We start from the raw sequence: 25,348 nt of genomic DNA on the forward strand, positions 1-25,348 counted from the left end.
GTTTGTTTGTTTGTTTACTGTAGGCCCAATTGCAGTGCCACACACACACACACACACACACACACACAGGCAGTGGCTAAATGTAAGATGTGATTAATAATCTCAATCAGACAATGATTTGGATTAGAAACGGCCACAACTTTATTGATTACAGATTTTTTTGGCTCAGACATTGGGTGTATATCAGGCACAGGCAAATTTGGCCCTCCAGATGTTTTAGGACTACAACTCCCATCATCCCTGACCACTGGTCCTGTTAGCTAAGGATGATGGGAGTTGTAGTCCCCAAACATCTGGAGGGCCGAATTTGCCTATGCCTGGTGTATATCTATTCCAGCCCCCGCCCCAAACATAAAATTAATTAATTTTTAAAGGGTAAGGGAACTCAGTGCCTTCTGAGTTCCTTGCCTTTAAAGCACATTTCCCCCTCAAAGAATTCTGGGCACTGTAGTTTTACCCTTTCCAGAGTTACAATTCCCAGCAACCCTTAACAAACTACTGTTCCCAGAATTCTTTGAGGGTGTGCTTTGATTGTGCTTTAAAGGTATAGTGTCTACGCAGCCTTCAAAGCCCTTGGCATGCATTATCTCACAATTTTTTACCACAGTCTTGTGAGGTAGGCCAGTGGAGTTGGGTGCGCACCCAAGAGTCAGAAACAGTGGTTTCCTTAAAGCCATGAAATGGATTTGTGGTCCTAGCTCAAGCACAACCACTGTACTGGCTTTCTTAAAGCCACCATGGTGCACCAACTCTTAATAGGCCTCTTGTCCTTTTTGTCTTCTTCACCCAGGAAGAGGAATACGAATCCAGGACATCCTGAAAAATGGGGAGAACCTAACTAAGTTTCTGCATGAAGATGTGCGTCTTCCTGACATGGTGGTTCACCACCTGATGAATGCTCAAGTGAGACCTGAACAGGTGAGTCTTGTAAATATTGCAGCAACACACTCATGTAAATATTCTTACAGTCTTTTTCTGCTGTCAGTACCCATAGGTTCTTAAGGCAATGCATAGGCAATAAAATAACACAATTTTAAAAGCAATTAAAATTGATTAAAAACTAGCCACCTTGAATGAAAAAACTAGAAACAAAAGCTCTGAAGGGAAAGGCTGTAGCTCTGTGGTTGAGCATCTTCCTTGCATGCAGAAATTTCCAGGTTCAATCCTCGGCATCTCCGGGCAGGGCTGCAAAGGACGCCCACTTGAAACCCATTTAGCACTGCTGCTAGTCAGGATAGAAAATACTGCGCTAGATGGACCAGTGGTCTGACTGTATAAGGCACCTTCCTATGCTCCCATGATCCTGACAGCCAGCAACGGTTTCTGCAGCTATACTGTGGAATAAGTTATAAATTTAAAAGAACAGCTACCGATCATTAATGAATTGCCTTCTGGAGTAAGAACACCTTCACCAGTCCTCAAAAATGGAGGAACAGGGACCCTGGGTGGGCCTTCGTTGGAAGTGAATTATACAGAGCAGATGCCATAATGGAAAAGACTCGGCTCCTGACCATCACTCCTGTCATCTGGGGAAAAGGTGGTACATGGAGCAGCATCTCTCCTATAGGCTTCAGGCAGCCTCCCCCCCAAAAGGCATGCAGGATAATGTTTTTAATAAGATATGTAGGACTGTGTAGCCTCAAGAATAAAAGAGCCCATATCTGACAACCCAATAAATCAGTTGACTCTAAGGTTTGACCATGGTTAGTGCTAACCAATTGCTGTTCTCTTAACCCTGGTTAAGATCCCAGGTGTATAGTAGAAGCCCATAAAGTTTAGCTTATCTTGCCTATTTTTGTTCTCCGCCCCCCAAAAGGTGTGTGTAGGAGACCTGCTTTTCACTATGCAAGCTGAGTGGATGGGAAAAAAATGTTTTAGCCATGCCTCAGTCATGTGTCTGGTCAGAGCAGATGTTTACACAGCCACAGGGAACGCAAGCTATGGTTTGCAAACACTGTTTAAACAATAGTTTCTAGGCGATCACTTAAGAGGAAATGCATTGCCACAAAAGAGGAACTGTGTCCCCCCACAAGAGAGGGTAAAAGCTTGTATAAAATTTGCACATGCTAATTTATATGCGTGGATGCAAATGCAGAAATAATTGCTGTAATTTAAACAAAGTAAAATACATCTTAGCAGTGGGAAAGACTTTGACCAGCAGGTGACATGTATGCCTGCTCAGTCTACAGTTCAAATGGCAGCTGCTGCTGAGCAACTGAAAAGCTATAGACTTAGCTTGAATATAGTCATGGCCACCTTAAACTACCCTATTGGTTTCACATCCTGGTTTGCAGCAAATCTTTAACCATTGGTTTGGTAATGAGACATAATACTTGGCCATTCTTAAAAGCAATCCATGACTAAGGCACAAGTATTACCAGAAGTTGCCTTTATTGCTTTTGAGGCCTGCAGAGGCTGATGCTCAGTCATGGATACATGCCCAGTAAGGAAATTTTCATCCATGACTAGACCTGGCTTGGGCTCCCTCTGTGGTTGTCTATGCATCACTTTATCTCAATAGAAGTGTGAATGGGACCCCAATGCCCATGTTGGAGGAATGCTGAAAATCCACCACTCCTGATGTCAGCGAGGGCAGAGGTGGAAGGGCATTGTCAGGGCATTGTTCCAGGTGAATAGACTGGACCCTGGGATGACAGATCTCTTGTCTTGAATGCTCACCAAAATAATAGCACTTCGGCCAAAAAAATCCTTTGGTGGAAAATTGCAATCCCAGGTTATCTCCCAGCATTTCCTCCTCACAGATAGTTTGTATGTGATTCAGTCCAGGCTGTCATTGCCCCCTTCTGTCCTTGTGGCTTGGGAGCTGTGAGAAGAATGTTGCGCTTTTGAATGAGGCCGGCTGAATCAGATCTCTGGAACGAAAGCCTTTCTGACCGTGTGAGAGTGCAGGGAGAAGGAGGGAAGGACTCCAGCTGTCTGGGCACAATCCCTTTTTCTTTATTTCCCCCCTTTTTCCATTTTTGCTGTACAATGCCCAAATCTGGGAAATGTGTGTGGCTGTTTGTGGCCAGCAGGAGATAGAATTAATGAGCTTGCTTTTCACTTTTCACTCCTTTGGGGTTTTGAAAATTGTAGGTGGCTTGCATGATCATTCGCTGGATTGTTCAGCTGATTGGGTTCTGACCAGAGCTGTAGGAAGCTCCCTGGCAGCTCTCTGAATTGCACAGAAGAAAGCATTTTTATTTATTTTTACCCCTGACAGCCTGCAAAAAAAAAAGTTAGGTTCTATGTGATGTGAAAGCCAGCAGTCTTTACCAGCACAAGTGGTTTCAGTGAAATAAAATCCTATCTCTCCCGCTCTTTTATTTTAACAAATAACAAATCCTGCAGGGCCCAGTGTTGGTGACTTTGGGCACTCACCTGTCTTCTTTTGATGGGTGTTGAAAATCACCAAGACACCAGTGTGTTCAATGGCAAGACAGTCTTAACACCCCACTAAAGAAACCACAGTTGAGTTCTAAGAATAGCATGTTGGCCATCTCATCATGTATTCTTGTAAGGGTGCTTACTTGGCTAAAAATCAAACGGATTTCAGCACCTGAATAGTGAAGCAGAGTTCTTGATCGTAATTTATCAGAGTGTGAACCCTCATTAATACAGAGTATACATTAACCTACATCTCATTCCCTTGTCAAAGTGGCCCTTGGGTTGCTGACCCAGGTCTGCAGATCTCCATTGTGATTCTTAGGGCTCATCTACATGCAGTCAGCCATCCGAGTAATAAACATTTTCACGGACTGCAGCATAGTCTAAAGATGGGGTGAGGAGGTGGCATGTTTTAAAAGTCTCACATGAAAATCCCCAAAGATAGAAAATTAGTATGCCAGGGGTGCGGGTAGGCTAGAACCCTTCTCCCTGATGCCTAGCTTTCTTTGTGCAGTGTTTTTCACATAAGAGGGAGCATGCCGTCATTCAGTCCTGTATTCCCGCCCCCACCCCCATTCTGTAGCAGCAAAGCCATGCCATCTGCAATTCAATTTTTAAGACTGTCCGGTGTTCAACTGGAAATGCATCTGAACGTACAGTGCATATTTCTAGTTGCAAAGCAACTTCCTGTTTCCAGTTGACCAGAAGCTGCTCTTGGAGCTACGCTTTGTGAACGGATGTCATTACCATGGGATGCTTTGATGCTGCTTTGCCCACTGTTAATCATATATCCTGTTCACCTCCTCCTGTTTAAATGCCATTCTGGAGAATGAAAAGAGGATAGTGGTCAAACTAAGGCCTGTTTACGAGCATCTGAACCTCTTTTTTCTGCAAAGGGTTGAGCACAGCTGAAGCGCTGACCTCACAGCACCCTGGGAGTGCAGGAAATGACACACACTTGCTCATGAAAGCTAAACCTAATCTAGAGGCCACCTAACTGAGAAAATATTTTGTTCCTCATCTCGAAAGTGCTCAGTGAACAATGGCACGCTGATAAAATTACTGGAATGTATTTCTCAACTGCTGCTTTGAGGCTGCAGGGCAGATAACAGGCAGCTTTTGACTCCCAGAAGAAAAATGGGGGGGGGGCGGCGGGGCGGGGAAGGTTGGCTGTAGTCAGAACTACCAGGAAAACTGTATGGAGAGGTGTAATATTTTTCTAACTCTGCTCTTCTGGGACATTTTCTGAATTGGGCCTCTGTTTGATGAAGCTTCTGCACATAAAGGACATCTTATGGGCTTGTGGTTAATTTCAGTAAGCCGATGTATAATCTTATTTTCATTTCTGTGTCCTAACACAGGGTTGTTTTCTGATGTCCTTGGCCCATCCATCATGGGGAACACAGATGTTATTTATTATTGATCTCAGTGCTTTTTATCCTGCTGTTCTACACCAAAGTGTATTTGTGACAATCACAGCAGCTGCACATTATTTCAGAAAACAAAAACATCATAGCGAAAAACCAACAGTAAAACAATAATTGTTAGTGCCATTCCGCCCGCCCCCCCAGCAATCTAAAAGATAGCTGCTCGGGTTTCATCCAAATTACGCATTAAAAATAATAATAAATCTTAGCCAAAAATAATACAAATTCTGCAGCAATAGTCTATGACCTGCACAGACACTGAAAATTATGCATGCTTGCATCATTTATTTCATTATGCACCATTTATCCTGCAGTGTTTGCTATTCTACATAATTTATACTGGCTGCAGTAATCATTTGGGCGGGGGACCAGGTGCCAGACCCTTTTATTTTCCCAAGCTTCTTAATCTGAAATATATTTTTAGTACCTTTAAGTTCCATTGTACAGACTTTAACAACAGATAGGTCATTCTCAGACTGCGTGCTCGTTATTGGCTTAAATAGTAGCTACATTGTTTTTTTCTCTTTTTGGTTTAAAAGCTTTTTTGGGAGGGGTAAACGTATCAAAACATTGCATTTCCTAAAAAACTACAGGATAGATATGGATTGCAGCTAATGTGTGTGTACACAGCCCTCTGCTGCTTTTTTAATTCTGTTTTAGGCTTATTTTCATATTGTACTTATGGTTTTGTTTTATTTTTACTTGTAAACTTACATAAGAAGAGCCTGCCGCATAAAGCCAGTGGCCCATCTACTCCAGCCTCCTGTTACCACAGTGGCCAACCAGATATCTGTGGGAAACCCACAAGCAGAATTCAAGCACAAGAATGTTCTCCCCTCTGTGGTTCCTAGCAATTGGTATTAAGAAGCATTCCTGACTCCAACTGTGGAGGCAGAGCACAGCCATCATGGCTAGTAGCTTTCGACAGTCCTCTTCTCCATGAATTTGCCTAATTCTCTTTTAAAGCTATCTAGGTTGATGGCCATTACTGACTCCCGTGTGAGTGAGTTCCATAGTTTAACTAGGCACTGCATTAAGAACATTGTTTTATCTGTCTTGAATATTCAAACATTCAGTTTCATGAAAAGTTACCCATGCACTTCGCATGTCGAGACCCCGAGGCCACCCCCTCGTTGATGAATGAGACACAAGGACACAGATATTAGGTTAATGTTATTGGGCAAATTTAGGCCACAGCTTTATTGGTTACAGAATGTGGAATTGACTTGACTATATCTGACTCCTGCCTGTCATTCAGGGAGTCCTGTAAGGGTCAACCAACAGTAGGGAGAGCCCCATCAGTGCAAATCAACTCGAGCTCCCCCTGGGTCCAAAGCCCAGGACGGGGTCATGGCATGGCCCTAGCCCCACCCTGGCCTTCGGACAAGATCCACACACCCGGATTCCTTTAACGGAATACCCTTAAGCTTGGAGGGGCAGGGGATGGCCACACCTCCCCTCCCCATCATAAGATCAAAGTTGTGACGATTGCTACGAGGTAGGCGAAAACCAAATGGCCCAAGCCAATTTGCCAAGTGGAAAAATTCCTACCAGGCCCCTCAATGGCGACCAACCAAGGTCCATAGCAAGGCCAGTTTCGAGAACCTGAAAATAGGGAGGGTGGGCGGGAGATCAAGGAAGCACACCAGAAGGAATTTATCTGGATCAAGCCTTGGTTTAAATGGGTCCCGGCCATGCCCCCTCACCAGCTGATTGGCTTGGTGGTTCTATGACGAGGCTGGGACCTCTGGGTGATAAGGGACTCTGCCCCCGCCCCCAGAGGGGAGTGGGTGGCCACGTGGTCCACCGCAAGTCCTCCCCACTGGGAAGTGGACCAGATGTCTCAACGCCATGAATTTTATAAATTCTATCACATTGACTCCTACCTGCCTTTTGTCTATAAACTACAAAGTTCCAACCTTTCTTTATAGGGGAGTTGCTGCATCCCCTCAATCATTTTGTTCAAAGGGCTGTTCTGAGCCCTTTCCAACACTGCAATATCCTTTTTGAGGTGAGGGGTGGCCAGAACTGCACACAGTATTCCAAATAAGGTCACACCACAGATTTGTATAATGCCGTTATGAGATGGGCAGTTTTATTTTCAGTTCTTCTCCTAATGATTCCAGGCATGGAATTTGCCTTTTTCACTACTGCCACACACTGGGTCCTCATCAAGCTATCCACTACAACCCCAAGGCCTCATTCCTGGTCTGTCAATGCCAGTTCAAACCCCATGAGCTTATATGTGAAATTTTATTTTATTTTTGCCTCAACTTGCAACACATGCTTACATTGAATTGCATCTGCCATTTCCCCACCCATTTGCTCAGTTTGAAGAGGTTCTTTCGGAGCTCTTCACAATCTCATTTTGTTTTGATGGCCCTGAACAATTTAGTACAGTCAGCAAACCTGGCCACTTCACCGTTCACTTCTAAATCCATAAGAGCAGGGCTTCCCCCCCCCCCAGCCGGAACTCTCTGGAACTCAGTTCTGGCACCTCTCAGGTGGGCGCCATTGCCATTCTAAGAGAATGAGGGAGGTGTTCATGCTGAGTTCCGGCAACTTTTTATCTAGAAAAATGGCACTAGTTTAAAGACAAGTTTAAAAAAACAACACCACAGGTCCCAATACAGAACCTCCTGGAGAACTTTTGTTGTTGGGCAGTATATAAGTATTGAAAACAAACACAAATAAATAAAGGTCTGAGCTGGGCACCGAAGCGAAATGACAGCGATTCTCCACATTGATAAAGAATACGTATGGTTTGTCTTTTTTTAAAAATAATAATATTTATTGTTTTCTGTTTTAACAATCCAATAAGACCACATTAAACATTCCAAATTATACAAATTATATGATGATCAAGCAGTCCAAATATTGTGCCAGATTATAAATTTTTGGCGGACTTCTCATGCTCCAAGGTCGGGGGGTTCTAATCTTGTATGGTTTGTCTTTTGCCTACAGTTTGCCTTTGGCGTCCCAGAGTTGACTCTGAAAGATATTGCCTGCAGCCGGGCCCTGCTGAATCGCTTCATTATCTTCAGCAGTCCAGGGGGCTTCCAAGCTGTGCACCAGGCAATGTGTGCCCTTTCCCAGGAGGACCTGCAGAAGGTCGAGGACTCTTTGTACGCCAACACAGACCTCTTCAAGCTTTTCCATTTGGTGAGTACTGGCTGCCAAAGGCTGATCTTTTTAGATATGGTTATGTTTGTCTTGTTTTTCAAAATTCTTGTTGCTTGGATAGTAGTGCTGCTGCTGTATTTGTCCCAGAGGAAGAGGTAAAATGATTGTTATGTTGCTGGTCTCTGAGAAAAAGGAACCTTAGGTATGCTATACCTGTGGCCCAGCGCCATGGCGGGGGTCCTGTGGAATCCTGGTTAAGGGTTCCTGTGGAAAGGAATGGCTATCTTGGAAGCGGGCATGGCTGATTGGCTGGAGTCCTGAACAGGTGCATGCCATCCTGCAGCATTTCCCTGCAGGGCAGGCAATCAATAGCTCAGCTGGTTTGAACCCCACATTGGGGAAAGGAGTCCTGCATTGCAGGGGGTTGGACTTGAAGACCCTTGTGGTCCCTTCCAACTCTACCATTCTGGGATTCCATAAGAACTGCTTGGTTTGCTATCATTTCATTTTAATTGCTCAAACTTTTGCATAACTCTAGACTACTTAATTGTAGGTTGTTGCCATTTTGAATTCATTTATGACATCTCTTACACTTAGTCCCTTTCCGTGACACATCTTTGTTTGTTTGGCCTTCATTTCACACTTGAGATTCTGCCAGAATTTTATCTTCGGTGTCCTTCAGCATGCCTTGCCCTCATGAGCTGTCAAGGTGCGGTTTAGCAGCGGTGGGACAATAAATAAATAAATAAATCTGCTTGGACATGGACCTAGAAATCCCAGAGCTGTACCTAGAACATGTGACACAAAATGAAGTATGGATGAGCCTTGGGGTTGTGCAGGCACCCACACCATACTGTTAATGCACATGGCTGCCTCCAAAGGATCCTGGGAGCTGTGATTTGTTCAGATTGCTGGGAACTGAGTGCCACACATGTAACAAACTGCTCACTAAATATGCACTAACAAACTTCCAAACCTGCAGTGTCTGTGGGTTATTTTTACTCATTAGACTGTGGGGAGGTAAAGAACGGAAGGGGGAAGGGTTCAGTGCCTCCCTTCCTATTACAGTTAACATAAGACACTCTGCTTCCCCCTTCTTCATATGTGAATGGGATGGCCTGCTGAAAAATACACATGCGCACACTGCCATTATATCTTAATTGCCCCTTCATGCATATCTGCCGATGTAATGTGGTTGGTGTGGGTTGTCGTCTCCACCCACCCACCGCAGCCTGCTGCCAGCCTTTCCTTCATACCCTGAATTCAAGGAGGTTTGGTGTGCGACGTATCTGAAAGATGATATGTGATTAAACCCTTAAGGGTTTTCTTAAGGAGGGGAAATTAAACATTAAAAGAGAGAGAGAGAGCGCGAGCAGGGTAGGGCAAGAGCTGCAAAACTACAGGTGGGAGAAGGAATGAGAGTTGGGCTGATGGAATGAATAGTTGGGGTGGGTTTGCGGATTGAGGAAGAGCCAGGGTGTGTCCAGATGGGACTATTGTGGAACTGGTGTTGCTTACACACACAAGTTTTGTTGTTGTTGTTTTTTTGAGTTTTTGTGTGATGTTGTTGTAATCATCAATACAATACCTCATACCTTCAGAAAACTTTTAATCTGGATTTCCTCTTTCTGTGGAAAATCCAATGAGTAAAAATAACCTGTTATATTTTGGCAGCCACTTCTGGCATGGAAGCTTGTTAGAGCTTTTTCTTTTTAAGCAAGTGGTTTGTCATGTATGTGATGAATGATGTTTTAGTCGGTGGCCTCTAATGATAACAGCCCCTACTTCTGTTTTCTCCTCACCTGTGTGCAACCTAGTCTTCCCATGTTCAACACTCTAACCATTTTGCAGAGGGACAAAACAATGACAATGCAGCAGAGGCATTCTGTTAACTTTCGCCCACTTGGGCATGGGCTTTTGTGGACAGCAAATAGCAGACAGCAGTGAATATCCATGACTGTAAAAACAGAAATGAATGGAAGTGAATGCATGAAATGCACACACAGAAAAATTGGCCCCAGATTGTGATATGAAGCCCCTGTCAGTAAGGAGTCAGAAGGGGGATGGAGGGGGATTTCTACTAGATCTTTTTCCTTGGGAAAAGTTTGCAAGATCTTGTCGGCAGATTGATGTGGGGGTGAAGGGGAAGATTTGGGGAGAAGGTTATATGACTGGAGTGTTCACTACACATTCACACAGAGAGAATAGTACAGTTGTGTGTGTGTGTTTTCTTTCTGGCAAAGCAAAGGGTAGAGCTGAAGGAGGAAAGGCTGTGTTTACAATTGTCAGAGTCAGCACATTCTTCAGATTTCCTCCAGAAGTGTTCAGCAGACTAGTACCAGGGACGGAAAATGTGGGCAGTGGGAATCAGCCAAGGCTGCTATGTGGAGGCCCAGGGAGAATGTGAGGAGGGCAGAGCAAAACATATCCACAGGACCGCTTTCATGTTTATGTTGGATGTCATTGTGAGTTGCAAAACTTTTCAGGTGAGCAAAAGGCATAGCAGAGTCTTAATGATCTCTCCATCGTTCTGCCTTCAGAGGCTACAGAGAAAACATCAACAGTGGCTCGGGGCTGTTTGGGTTACAGGCGTTCCTGTTCACTGTACACGACAGGTTATAAATACCAGCATGTGTGCACCGTAAAACTGTCAATTTGTCAGGTCCCTGACAGCCTGAGAGTGATCTGTGCTTTTCTCCCATTCTGTGTTAGTCTGCTGCCTGGAAGGAATGATGCCTTCAGCAGAATAGCTAGTCCCCGCACAAACCTTTTCAACTTTCAATCTGATTTAGGGCTTTTTACAACTGTGCCCCAAGGATATGAAATCTGAACTTTGCCTGCAAAGCAAATACTCTGGTGTCAGAGTTTACCTCAGCCTACACTCGGGTGAACAATTGTTGCCCCCTGGAAGGGAATTCATTGTTATGGTTTGAAGGTAATTCTGGCATTGATTTCCTATCTTTAACCTCTGAGGTAAGATAGGCAGGGCATCGACAGAGAAACTGTGAAGAAATTGACCACAGATACTGGTGGGCCTCAGAATAAGCTCACAATTTGGTCATCTCCTCAACTCTTCAGTCATTTTGGAAGCTGCCTTATACCAAGCCTTAACCATATACCTCATTATATGAACATAAAAAGAGTCTGCTGGATCAGACCAATGGCCCAACTAATCCTGCATCCTGTTTTCACAGTGTCCAGTAAGCAGAATACGAGCACAAGAGAACTCTCCCCTCCTGTGTTTTCCAGTAACTGACATTCAGGAGTGTTGCTGCCTCTAGCTGTGGTCACATGAAAAATCAAATTCTTCCGAGACGTTCTAAAGGATGGTTGAATATTTTAACTAATCCAAGTCACTGGTGGGAGTGTGGGAGTGTGTGACAGAGCAAGGAAATGAACAGAGAGCAATATGGATTAGGCAAATTCTTAAAATTCCTTGTTCGCCCTGCAAAATCACTCACCGCAAAATTTCCTGGTCTGACTGGACTTTCTCATTAGGTGACAGGCCATGAATACTAGAGAGGCCTCCCTTGTAATCTATGGTATGCGTGATGCCACAGAATGATGCATTCTGAAATAATTTCAGCAAGCCAGAAAGACGATACCCGCAGGGTAAAAAGGGAGTGGATCATGTTTGGAATATGTGATTCCCCACAGCCTGCAGGGTGGGAACAAAAGCAACACCGCTCATTCTTTCTTCTTGCACATCCAGGAAAAGAAGTGGAAGTCTTTCAGATGTCGCAAGATCTTGGCCAGCACCACAGGGTCCAATCCACTTTGCCACATCTAGAAATGCTTGTCCCATAATAGGATAGCTATGTCGTTGGGTGGCAAGCATGGCATCGGGTCTGTTTCCATTGCTTTCCATAACAAACTCAATCATCTGATCATGGTCCTGCTGCTGTTATCCTGGGTTCATCACATATTGCTTGCTGGCTTAATGGTCAGTAAACAGAAGCAGTAGTGGTGCATGTTTTGGGACAGTGGCAAAATCAGGGCTATGCTGAAAGCAGCCCTTGTAGAAATCAGTAACCTGCTTGTAAACCATGAGATTTGATGAATATGCATGTGCTACAAAGTACAAACTTTAGATACTCTGCAGAATGTTGTCCATTCGTGGATGGTATTACATAATGTACTGAACGAAGTCAAATGAAAACTGATCAGTCTAGGCATTGTATGCAAATCCTAGGAATTCTATAGATTTCCAAGTAAAATCTAAAATGTTTCCAAGTTACGAAACATGAGGACACATGGAAAGGCATTGTGCTTTCCATAGGCATTGCGTCGTTCATAGAATCATAGAACTGTGGAGTTGGAAGGGACCCTGAGGATAATCTCTGTCAGTTCAGAAATCACAACTAAAGTATTCCTGACAGATGGACATACCAACTTCTGCTTTAAAACCTCCAGCGAAGGAGAGTCCACCACCTTCCCAGGCAGTCTGTTCCACTGTTGAACAGCTCTTATAGTCAGAAAGTTCTTCCTGATGATGATCCTAGGAATTCTGTGGTTGAGATTAAAAAACAAGAAGTCATGATTATTTGAGCCTGTATGAATTTTGTGTTCAGGGTGTGTTAGGGTGTTCATGACTAACCCAAACCATTTTGCTGCCTGAGATGAAGGACAAGGTGGAGCCACCCCCCATTCCATGTACACAACCTGACGGGACGGACAATTGCCTCTTACCTTGAAACTCCTCCACTCGGGCCAAGTATAGCAGGTTAGCTTAGGAAGTATAGGGCAGGCCATACAGATCTGTCTGTTTCTTGCTCTTCATCATTTTTTGCCTGAGGATGTTTCCTTGTAGTAGGTCTGGCCCTAAGGGGGTCTTTTCCCTGATTAGAGAAATGGCATTGTCTTCTTGTAGAGAGTTGGAAAAGGGCAACTTGGATGACCGAGGCATTGAAGGTTTGGAAACACAGCCTAGGAGGCTAGCACAAGCTAGCTCCTGACTCTGAAAGCATTTAGGTAGATACTGGTCATGTCTCACCAGCATTCACTTTTCTTCTTTTACAGCTTCCCACCGTGTTAGACGGCAATGCTCAAGGTGCTGATCTACAAATGTGGGGACGAGTGCTTTCTAATGTGTCCCAAGCTGTGCAAGAGGTAACACTTTAGCATTGTGGGGTAGGGAAATGAGTGCAACTGGCATAAATATTGAGTAAGGAACTTGTAAGGAATTTGTGTTGGACACAGGCGGGCATCCTTATGCAGTGAATTTAAACATGCCAACTGCTTGGGCAGTTTAATAATTTCACCCACTGGTTTTCCTTAATGATTGTTCCTACTGCCTGTGATTTATTAAGAAGCCATGCATTATACAGATCTGCACCTTCAGTGCCCTGGTAACTGATTGCATATTCCTCTATGTTAAACAAACCTGCAACTAAAAAGCTAAATCAGCAGGAAGAAGGCGAGGCTAGAATCTTACCCCTGATGTGCACTAGCTTTTCATTTGAGCACATTATTTTCACATGAGGTAGAATTCCAAAATGGGTTTCACCATCTGAAGTTTGAAGTGGTGTACAACCTACATTTCTGAATTCAGCTTCAGACTGACTAACAGTGATTTCTAATCCGATATATCCAGAACCTATATAGAGCATCTGATAATATGCTGCTCTTTGTCTTCCATGTATAAGGATGCTGTTGCAGCTCATTCTCTGCTGTTATATACCTTGCCTGACTTCCAAACCTCCTTTTGGGTTTGGTCTACAGATTCCTTTGCTTATCTCTGCATGCCCACTTGATGATGATTAACAATCAGCCCTTAGTAATGCACTCAGATGTGACTATCTTTAGTCTTCACGTTCCTGATCAAACCTGCATCTTGCTTCAGTGCAGCTTGATACTTCTTTCAAACACCATAATACCAGTTCAACACCTTTTTTTTTGTATTTAAGAGGGGCATAGCCAAAGATGTCCTTAATTAGAGTAGAAGAGAGCAGGAGCAGTGTTTGTTACTTTTAAAAAAGCAAAATCCTAGAAGAGGGCAAGTTTGCTGTAGTGGGCATATTGTTCAGCTTTATTATTCCTTTCTGTTCTTAGTATAACCATTCATTTAAAAAATGCTTTGTTTCACTGCAGCTGGCACGTAGGCCGAGTGTTCAGGACCTTTTATCAACCCTACAGCCGCTTCTGCGAGATGGGGAGCCTGTGTCCTTATGGCAGCTGATGAGTTCTTTATCCGATCTTCTCTGTGGCTACCCAGAGGGAGGTGGTTCCAGAATAATCTCTCTCAACTGGTACGAAGACAATAATTACAAGGCCTTCCTTGGGGTTGACTCCACCAAGAAGGAATCCATTTATGTTTATGACAACACAACCAGTAAGTCCTCCACCCCCACCCCATTGGCTGTGCTTCATGTGGGCTTGTATTATAAGATTAAGATTGATAATGCCACTGTTACACCATTAGTTGTTTCAGGAATTTCGCCTAACAACTTAATCCATGCAAAGGCATAAAGCAGCTGGAATCATTAGGGCAGGAACCTGTGTGTGTATTTGCTAGCAATGCAAGGTTGCTGTCATTTTAAGATTTGCCTACATTACCTGAAAGAGACAGGCGCTTCAGTGAGAGAGACTCCAAAATTGGCATTACGGCCAGGGGTGGGGAACACCAATTCGGCCTTCCCGATCTATCTAGCCCCATTTCCCCCCAAACTTGGGTCTCCAGCTGCTTTTGTACTACAGTTCCCTTCATCCCTGAACACTGGTATTGCTAGCTAGGGATGATGAGAGTTGTAGTCCAAAAACTGACCTGGTTCTTAGGAATCTTCTGAGGCCATAGCCACAGTCTCCTCATTAGCCTTGCATCAGGCTGGAATGTGTCCTTGACCTCTGATTATGCCTCTTGCTTGTCTGAATGGACAATACAGAGGTCCTCGTGGTTTGGAAGAAAGGAGGCGTGTGTGTGTGTAGAAACTCAGCTACTATAAAATTGACCTTTCTTGCTCCGTCCACTTTCACCTTGTTGTGAGGCTCTCAGAACGCTGACCAGAAAGGAGTGCTTCCCTAAGGTGGAAGAAGGTTCTCCACCCCTGCTATGTTAGACAAGGGTGGGAAACCTTTTCCAACATACCACATTCCCTTGTGAATAGCCCTCATCATCTGGAGTAGCTTTTCTCAACTGTTGGGTTCACAGATGTTGTTGGGCTACAACTCCCATCATCCATAGCCAGCAAGGACAGCAGCCAGGGATGATGGGAGTGGTACTCCAATAAAATCTGGGAACCCACGGTTGATAAAGGCTGACCTGGAGGCCACCACCACCGCCTGGATGGCACCAGTTTTGGAAAAGGCTGCTTAGTTCTGCTGCTGCCGTTGTACTGCTGCTGTAAAATGAGCTCAATAAACCCTGGAATTTCCGTCCTTTAGATTTCAGTCAAGCAGTATTACACTGCTCTTTTAACTAAAGGCATGGCGGTTGCATAGATGCAACCTGAACCTTTTTTGCTCTGTTTGCTGAGTTCCTAGAAACTGGTGTAGCTGCAATTTTCTGTTGGTAAGATGGAAAGGCTAGCCTGCAGAATGTCGTGAACAATTAAAAACTGGGCCAGTGTTATATAACGTATCTCCTTTCCCCTCCCTCTCCTCCAACAGCTCCCTTTTGTAACACATTGATCCAGACTATGGAATCAAATCCTTTAACCAAAATAGCCTGGAGGGCTATGAAACCATTATTGATGGGGAAAATCCTCTTTGCTCCAGATTCACCTGCTGTTCACGAGATACTGAAGAATGTAAGTTATTTTCTCTCTGCTACACCTATGCACCTGCAGTGTTTATAACTTGAGCACTTTGCAAGAGAGGTCCAACAAGTGGCAACCAAGCTGTTGCTGCAGGCAACAACAGACCTTTTCCCCCCTCAAGAAAATGTAATGTGGCCTTAAAACTCAGGACTGGGGAGGAAAGTGGGAAGTCCAGCCTCTTTTTAGTTCTCTAATACTTATCATTCGGGGTTTTTTTAAAAAAGAAATATGTAGCTACTATAGCAGATCTTTTTCTGTTTGCTGATGCAAACCCAGGACTGCAAAAATTGGAATGAAGCAGAATTGGTATAAATAATACACAATGCCACTTTCTAATTTATTCTACTGCACTGATATCCCATGTTTTTTGGCCCACCCAGAAACCATTTGCAGTAATTAAATAACAAAGTACCAATCTATATCACAATAACTGTTCAGGTTCTTAAGTTTCACATGAATTCACTATCCCTGTTCAGGCATTCTTCAAAAGTATGGGGGTGGGGAAAATAATGTGCAGAATGTGGGTGCAGAATGCATGCCTCTCCCTCTGTCCCAAAAACTTGTCCTCACCACCACCAGCCCCAACTCTTGCAGATTGGGCAGGGCGGTCTGAAAGGGGGGTTATTTGTGCATTCCCCTGAATGTGCTTAGGCTCCTCCCTGCTGTCTGAGTTCCTGGCTGCAGAAGGGCTTCAAGTGCCTTCAGCCAAACACATGAAAAAGATCTCCCTTCAGATATTCCCACTCAATATGTGAATGTTCAAGTGAAGCCACTGGTGATATTAGGGGCCAGGGTCTCATTCCCAAGGCACATTACTGCCACATGAACATTGCCACGTTATCAATAGGCATTTGTATTCTGAAGGCAGCAGAAATACGGATTTAGTGTTCGACTGTTCAGTAATTGCTTAGGGATGCTGTAGCTCTGGGATGAGGGGTTTGGAGTAGCTGGCATCTAAGACTATCCCCAAATCTTCTGTTTTTCCTATGATTCTTTCTTCCTCTCCCTTCTGCAACTTCGTAACAGGCAAATTCCACATTTGAGGAACTTGTGCGCCTCAGACTCTTGACTAAAGCCTGGAAGGAAGTGGGACCCCAAGTGTGGAACTTCTTTCAAGACAGTGTGCAAATGAACATGATCCGGGTATGTGCAGGATGCCTTACTTGGTATGGGAAGGGAACTGGAATGAGCTTGTTGCACATGGGAAGTCAGTAGTTAAAAGTATGGTTAAAAATGGAATATGTGAATGAGTGTGAATTATAGCGAACACAAGGATTGCCTGCCCAGCTCAGTCCTGCAATCTGTTTCCAATAGCAGCTGATCTCATACCTCTGGCAACTCACAGGAGGGCATTATTAGTCCCCAGGCTCAGGTACTCTACAGGTAGTCTGATAAATAGGCAGATGTTTAGTCACCGGCAGGATCAGCCCTACCATTAGGCAGAGTGATGTGATTGCTTCAGACAGCAGATGCTGGGATGGCAGCAATCTCGCCTATCCCCCATTCCTAATGGGACGCCCAAGCTATCCTGCTGCTCTCAGGTACAGTGGAGGATGCTGTCTTACCTGAAGGGTCAACTGTTAGTCCAGTCAGAGTCTGTACTTCAAATGGGAGGAAGTATTTTGTCCCTTTGCCTCAGACAGCACAATGTCTTGAGCTAACCCCAGCTACAAGGGCTAATATAGTGTTGCCAAAGTTGTTGAGCTTCTCTGGGGGCCAAAGTTGTTGAGCTCAAAAATATATATGAAGTTTTTGAGCTAATTCGCCAAAACCTAAACTTCCAACATGGGTTGCCATACACTCATTTTTCCCTTGGGCATTTCAGTGATTTCTACCTGGACACGGTTTCCGACTGCTGTATTCCGGATATGTCCAGGAAATTCCAGATATATGGCAGCCCATGTTGGGTATCTTTGGTTATGACTGGTCTGGAGAAGGGGCTATGCTGCCACACCCATGTGTTCTATCTACCTCAAAGCCAGTGAACACAAGGGCAATTAAGGTTTAGCCTCTAAGTAGCTGGTTAGGGCAAAGGGGTCAGACCTAGGCAGGGTTACGGTTTGGGTTCCTCTACACCTGTGTGGATGGTTGGTGTCTGATTCTGACCTTTCCCCAGATTGAATTATCCCTGTAGGCTTAGTGGCAGGTAATTCTTCCCTTGGAGTTACCAAGGTTGCAGTTTCCCAGGTGATAGAATACAAATGCATGTACAAATATAATATGTTAAATTAGACCTAATGTTTCTTCCCTAGGACACTTTGCAAAACCCTACGGTGAAAGGCTTCTTAAATGAGCAGCTGGGTTCTGAAGGATTCACTGCAGAAGATGTGATCAATTTTCTCTACAATGGGCCACCAGAGAGAAGAAGGGAAGGCATGATGAACTTTGATTGGAGGAATGTCTTCAGTGTTGCCAACCAGGCTCTGCATATGGTCCATGAGTACCTGCAGGTAAAACTGGTATCTTTTTCAATATGAGGATGGATGGTCATGACAGTATTAGAACATCAATGCTCAAACATTTAGAAAATAAGAATTCATAGAAAGCATATAGGAAAGACTGCCTATGTTTGGAAGATCTCTTTCCTATAGTAAAGCAGCAACTTTCAATCCTTCCAGCCAGATGGATGATCTGCAGAGTTTTTAGGCTGTGTGTGTGCTGTTTAGGGTCATAACTTTCACAATCTAGGGAGCTGGCATTGGGGCTGATTTGGGCAAACAATGTATTTGCAGTTTCACTTGAAGTTTACAGTCCACAATGCAAATTCTAAAAGACAAAGAAGGAATAAGCATGCAGCCATAAGTAAAAAAAACAAACAAACCCTGGAATACCAGTGTGGTGATTTTCGATCAAGAGACATGGGGGAATGATAAATAAATTAATTCAGTAATTAAGGGCTTCTGTGAAGCCAAGGAAAGGAGGCTGCCCAATCCCTCTTGGCATGATTCACTGCTCTGGTCTTGCTTCCTTGCAATCAGGGTTTGTAGTTCTGCCACAGATCCATATTGAGTGTGATTGGATCATTTCTGACACAATGCCGCTGCAAAATTACCTGACCTCAGAGGGAAATAACTATTGTGTCTGCATGAATTACCTGCCTAGGCTTGCTCCTTCGAGCCCAGAGGTGCACCCAACAGTGATGCACACAGAAGCATGGGGGGTTGACTCCACTGCAGTGGGAAGGGTAATTCTTACGGGTGGCGCTGTGGTCTAAACCATCTCTGTGACAGGGTGAGCTCTCGTTGCTTTGTTCCAGCTCCTGCCAACCTAGCAGTTCGAAAGCACACCAGTACAAGTAGATGAATAGGTACCGCTGCAGTGGGAAGGTAAAGGCTGTTTCTGTGCACTCTGGCACTCGTCACAGTGTCCCGTTGTGCCAGAAGTGGTTTAGTCATGCTGGCCACATGACCCAGAAAGCTGTCTGCGGACAAACGCCGGTTACCTCGGCCTGAAGCGAGATGAGTGCCGCAACCCCATAGTCACCTTTGACTGGACTTAACCATCCAGGGTTCCTTTACCTTTTACTTTTTCTTACTGTAATACACTTGAGACCAAACATTGGGTATAAGCATATAATATGCCTCCATTTTTAATTCAGATGAGGACTTACTTGATGGAAACCTCCCCCATGAGAAGAGCTCACAAACAAACAAAACCAAGCATGTCTAAGGGAAGGCTAGACAGAATTTGTCTCACTGGGTCTAGTTTTCTGTGTCTTCCAACTTCCAGGTCCTATTACTCCCTGGCCAATTCCATCTCCTTGGTTCCATTGGGAAAAAGAAACAGAAACATACATTTTCTCCCATGGGGTCCAAAGAAGCAATTTGGAGGTTGAAAACCAACTAAGAGGGAAGAGTTAAGACTTGGATCCCAGTTTTACTGCTTGGGAGGCTGGTTTAGATTTGAAAAGGAAAGGGGGTGGCAAGGAGAATTGCATGTGATGTATGAAGGAAAAGTTGGCTTAAAAGCAAGTACAGTGGTACCTTGGTTCTCAGACTTAATCTGTTCTGGAAGTCGGTTCCAAAACCAAAGCGTTCCAAAACCAAGGTGTGTTTTCCCATAGAAAGTAATGCAAAACGGATTAATCCTTTCCAGACTTTTAAAAACTACCCTAAAACAGCAATTTAACATGAATTTTTCTATCTCACGATACCATTGATCCATAAAATGAAAGCAGTAATCAATGTAATGTAGTATAAAATGAATAAAACAGTATGGAAGATGAGAAAAATTAAGATTAACTTTTTTTCTTACCTGCACTGATGGTAGTCATTGTTTGGATGGGGGACTTTTATCCATTTCCGCAGTCACACAATCAATCAGTAGCTGAACTGGGTTCCACATGGTCACAAAAACAAATTAACCGAGAAAGCCTCAAAAACAAAAACACAAAATAAATAGCAAAAAAAAAAGTGCCAAACAATCTGTTCCGGAAGTCCTTTTGACTTCTGAAATGTTCAAAAACCAAGGTGCAGCTTCTGATTGGTGCAGGTGCCCTGGGAACAATAGCTGACAGCCACATTGGATGTTCGACTTCCGAAAAACATTCAAAAACCGGAAAACTTACTTCCGGGTTTTCGGCATTTGAGAACCAAGGCGTTTGAGAACCAAGGTACCACTGTATATGAATAGTCTGCTGATAGTGTCCTCTTATTTTGGAATTGTGTAGCTTCTCACTTCTTATGTGTAAAATTGTGGTACTCTTTTTTGTGGGGGAAGGTCCGCAGTTATTGGGCATTGATCTTGCTTGGGTTTGGGAGGAGGGAGGTCTTGCTAACGAAGCAAAAAGTATGCTACAAAGGTGAACTTTTGGCATGGAGCAGGATGAGAGTTGAGTAGAACAATGGCTTGATTGCTTCCCCAGGGGTTTTAAAGAGAGGTCTTGGCAGGCATTAATTATGGGCCCCATATCTTTCTGACTTATGACTTTGGGCGAGGCAGACTTCACTTGGATAATGGGGGAAAGCAACTTGATGCAAACAATCATTTGTAAGCATTTGTTGCTAGCTCTTACGTTTAGTTTAAAAAACTGATTTTATTGGATTTCTGTGTTGCCACTCTGAATAGCTCAGGGCAGCATACAAAAAAATGATCCAGAGCCTTGAAGCTTATAATAGAAAGAGATTTAGAAAACACCCTGTATGTGTCTATGTTGTTGAAGAAGGTAGAACCTAAGCTGTTTAACTAAGCAGTTTTAAATCAATCTCTGTTTGGTCATTCATTTATTTGCATTCCAAAACTGAGCATGCAATGGTATCCTGCTAGGGTCCAGAGCCTACTGACCGTCTAATTTGATGGCTTTTCCTTACCAAATTATAAACGCTAAGTGCTATAAAAAACACTAAGTATTTTTGTGGGTGTTTTAGTTAACTTCTAATTAAAACTGAAAAATATACAGTGGTACCTCAGGTTAAGTACTTAATTCGTTCCGGAGGTCCCTTCTTAACCTGAAGCACCACTTTAGCTAACGGGGCCTCCTGCTTCCGCGCCGTCGGAGCACGATTTCTGTTCTTATGCTGAAGCAAAGTTCTTAACCCGAGGTACTATTTCTGGGTTAGCGGAGTCTGTAACCTGAAGCGTATGTAACCTGAATCGTATGTAACCCGAGGTACCACTGTACAGGGAAGAGTTCATCCATAAGTTTCCTTTACGTTCAGTAAAGAAAACCCTGTAGTGTAGTAGTGTTGTACAATTTTATTTGCGAAGAAGGATGCTTTTGTGAAATAATAAGTTGCCTACAGTTACTTCACATTGTTGCTGCTGTTATCCTTGAACTAAACCACCAATACTGTATGCTCAAGGGGATTTTGGGCTTCTGGTTTTTGAGCAGCAGCCTCTCCACACAATGAAGCAAGCTATTTTTTGAATCTGAGAATACTTAAAAAAAAAAAAAAAACCCAGCCTGCGGCTTAGTAAGGGTTTTTGTTGTTGTTGTTTAAAGTCAAAAATTTACTGGGCATGCCAGCCCTAATGGTGTGCCTATAGCAGGGGGGTCTGATCTGAGGCCTTCTGGATGTCGTTGGACTCCAACTCCCATCAGCCCTAGCCATCATGGCCCATTGTCAGGAATTATGGGTATTATAGTCCTCTGGAGGGCCACAGGTTCCCCAACTCTGGCCTAAAGCAGCCTTCCCCTCCATCATCCCTGACCATGGCACATGTTGACTGGGGCTGATGTGAGTTGGAGTCTAAAACATTTGGAAGCACCAGGATGGGGAAGGCTGGCTTTAAATAACTCTTTGGATCCTGGTTGTTGCTACTATTGCACCCTATATCCAAGTTTGACTCCAATATCCAACCATCTAGTGTCCTTTATCTTTACCTTTTTACTACTGTTATGCATGGGGTCTTCTGTTCAGGACAGTGTTGTTTCCTTCTGGGCCAGAAAGCCGGTTTTCCTCCCTCAGGGCCAAAGATAAGCAACCTTTCCCCTAAACGTTGTGGCCTAGATTGCATCTTCTCTCATCCATTTTGGATTTTAATAAAGGCTTTAGGAAAACATAGTTGCATTTGGTAAGACTGCATAGAAGACTGTCCTTTATTTGAAAGGCTGTGTCCTGCCCAAGTCTAGTGTAAAGATAACAATATAAAAGAAAGGGATATGAATTTGCTCATCAACAGTTAGCAGCCGGACAGTATACTGAGCAGGACCACAGGTGTCTATGACCAGTACCTACTGATGCAGCTGGAGCAAAAACTGCAGCCAGGGAGCAAGTGGGCTGGACCCTAAGAAGCAAAACAAGGAGCTATTAACCCATCAAGCATCCAGAGGAGGATATATAAGGCATATATCTTTACTGCCAGCTACTCCGCTTCTTGGTGATGTGCTGTATTATTGTTTACAGCGAAGTCTTCTCCATCCTTCATAGTGGAACCCTCTACTTGAAAAGACCTCTGGTGGCATAACTTTCTGGAGGCTCTGGGCTCCCACTGAATCTGCTGCTGCCTTTCCTCTTGAAGTGCAGGTGACAAAGGTTGAGCATTTAGGGCCAGGCCAGGCCTAGGCCTTGCTCAGATGGGTTATCAGTGGGGCTCAGGTGAGACATCCGTGAACCAAAGCACTTTGGTCAGCCTTAGGACTTTTAATGGGTCCTTCCATGTCCTCATGAGGTCCTGTGCCTCTTCCTCAAAGGAGCCCTTCTGACTGTGCAGGATCCTGACAACTGTCACTTGGTCAGTCTTCCCCACTATGGTGAGACGTGTTTCTGTTTATATTATAATTATTACTTTCTTGATTTGCATCAGTACAGATCAATTTTGGGCAATTTTTTTGTTATCTTTTTTGTTATCAGTGTCCACTTTTCAGTGATAGAACTGTACAATGTTCCTTTTTACATACGAGCACAATTATAATACAGGTGGTTTAAATACATTGCTTTTTCTTGATCATCCACTAAAAAGCCTTGACATATACTTTAAGTAAGGCGTATTTTGGAACATCATCAGTTTAGTTAAAACAGGATCCTTTCTATTCAGTGGTGCTTCCCCCACCCTCCCCCACCATTTAAAACAACATAAGAAAAGTTTCTTTAGATGACAAGGCCAAACAAAGGAGACTTTACATTTCAGAGAAGTCTGCCTGTTAAATCACAAGTTTTCTGCAAGCACTTTGATGTACAGTAATTGTTGGTTGTTGGCTTGCCGAAAAGACCATCTAGATAGAAGATAAGATCAAACAAGTTGGCTTTGTGTGGCATTCTATGAGGTGAGGTAATTAAACACATTTCTTCCTAGTCCGTTTAGGAACTGAATGCTGCCTACTTACTTGCCAAGATGAGACAATGATAATAACTCGCTGGTTTCGGAGTTAGGAAGCTCAATAAAAATACAAATATATGGTTATGTGTGTTTTTTTAATTACTTGCCATGCCACGTTTGCAGTTCCCAATTGCTTTTTCTGTAACAGTGCACAGGAGTGTGGTCAAATGTCAATATATTAGCAGATATAAAGATACATTTAAAGCACACCCCCCCAAAGGAATCCTGGGAACTGTACAGGCAATGACCAATCAATGTGTCTCTGAATGATGTGTGCTTGTGCATGTGCGCATGGCACTGAACCCAGAAGCAGTGGTGTAGCGTGGGGGGTGCAGGGGGGGCCGGCCGCACCGGGCGCAACATCTGGGGGTTAGGGTTAGGGGGCGCAAATCCACGGGTTAGGGGGCGCAAATTACTTGCCTTGCCCCGGGTGCTGACAACCCACGCTACGCCACTGCCCAGAAGTGACAGAAAGCATCACTAAACATGTCCCTTAAAAGGTATTTCGGGGCAGGGCACATTTATGTGTGCTCTGCCTACATGCGTTGCATCTAGGAATGGAAGCTCCAGGCGAAATGGTTGTTGACTGTAGTTGAAGGGTGTTTGGAATTATAGCTCTGTTGGGGTGGTGGACTACAGTTCCCAGAATTCTTTTAGCAGGGGAAATGTGTTTTATGTATATCCCATGTACACATAGTGTCTTCTGCAGGGATGGACTATATAGGAAGTGTGGAATGGGACCCCTTCATCACCCCTAACACTTTTAAATAGACTCTGCTGGTCGTTACATAATAATAAAAGTTTGTGACAATTTTCCAGTCCAATAACTGTGTCTACCTCTGGATTGCTGCCATGGTTACATTCATATTCATTATTTCTATGTATTCATTGTGAAACACACATATTCAGATGCATCCTCAGCCCTCCTGCTCATTCTTATATGCTAAGAATGCCTCCTGTTTTCACCCACAGCCGGCATGATTTCAACCCCTACACTTTTCCAAGCATGCAGAGTAAAGTGGAGGCTGAGTAAAGTGTTTACCCATAGAGAATTGTGTCTTGGTGCCTCCTCAGTGCAGTGTGTTCTTTCTGCTGGATGTGCTGATGAGACACTTTCCTCTTGTCTCTACCTGGTGATTTTGTTTGCTCTCCCAGTCTTATTTTCCAGGTGGTGGGCTGACATTATCTTTTCCCTCTGTTTGTTTGCTGAGATGAAGGTTTCGCTTTGGTGTTCTTCCTGGCTAGACATTTCTTTAATGACCAGGCTCCCAACTCTCACCCTACAATTACTCCATTCAGGCTGCAATCCTACACCCATTGTAATCCACATTGAACTTGGGGGGGGGGGAACTCTCTTTTGAATAAACGTATGTAGGATTGCATTGTCAGTCTCCACACGTTACAGGATGGTAGGACAAAAGTTAGATGTGGAATATTCTTAAGTTGGCCTTTTTGGTCTTTCCTTTTATCTTTTAATCACCAGTTTTTACATATCACTTTAGCATGAGAATAGGCATAGAAGTCTTAAGGTGTGTCTACATTAAAAATTTAAATTGGTTTCAAGTCCCATGCATTTCCCAACTAAGAAACTACGAGCAATCCAATTTCAAACTGGCTTCGATGTGTTGTGTTGATGTTGTTTTAGAGCAGGGATAACCAATATGGTGACTTTGAGATACTGGTTTTATTCAATTATTTCAATTATTAGTCACTTTTCAGGACCCAAACCCACAGAAAAATAAAAACAAAAAACCATCAGGCAGAATACAAATCCCATGGTCAGGGGTGATGGGGAGTCCAGCAACACCTAGAGGGCGCCATGTTGGCTATCCCTGCCTTGGAGTAAGAAGCAAAAAAGTTATAGTGAACCCATTTGTGCTTATGTAATGTGTATGTTCT

General features: G+C 43.8%; 1 protein-coding gene across 1 annotated transcript in view; it reads left to right on the forward strand.

Moving 5' to 3' along the window:
• The window catches only part of ABCA4 (ATP binding cassette subfamily A member 4), a 98,598-nt gene that overhangs the window by 19,310 nt on the left and 53,940 nt on the right, over positions 1 to 25,348 (forward strand). The window contains exons 6-12 of the mRNA XM_083444739.1: positions 791 to 918; positions 7,779 to 7,976; positions 12,957 to 13,046; positions 14,028 to 14,268; positions 15,543 to 15,682; positions 16,718 to 16,834; positions 17,944 to 18,141. Coding sequence (XP_083300865.1) covers positions 791 to 918; positions 7,779 to 7,976; positions 12,957 to 13,046; positions 14,028 to 14,268; positions 15,543 to 15,682; positions 16,718 to 16,834; positions 17,944 to 18,141 — 1,112 coding nt within the window. The remainder of the gene's footprint in view (positions 1 to 790; positions 919 to 7,778; positions 7,977 to 12,956; positions 13,047 to 14,027; positions 14,269 to 15,542; positions 15,683 to 16,717; positions 16,835 to 17,943; positions 18,142 to 25,348) is intronic.

This window comes from Podarcis tiliguerta, assembly GCF_965153285.1.
Source record: "Podarcis tiliguerta genome assembly, chromosome: 6".
Lineage (NCBI taxonomy): Eukaryota > Metazoa > Chordata > Lepidosauria > Squamata > Lacertidae > Podarcis > Podarcis tiliguerta.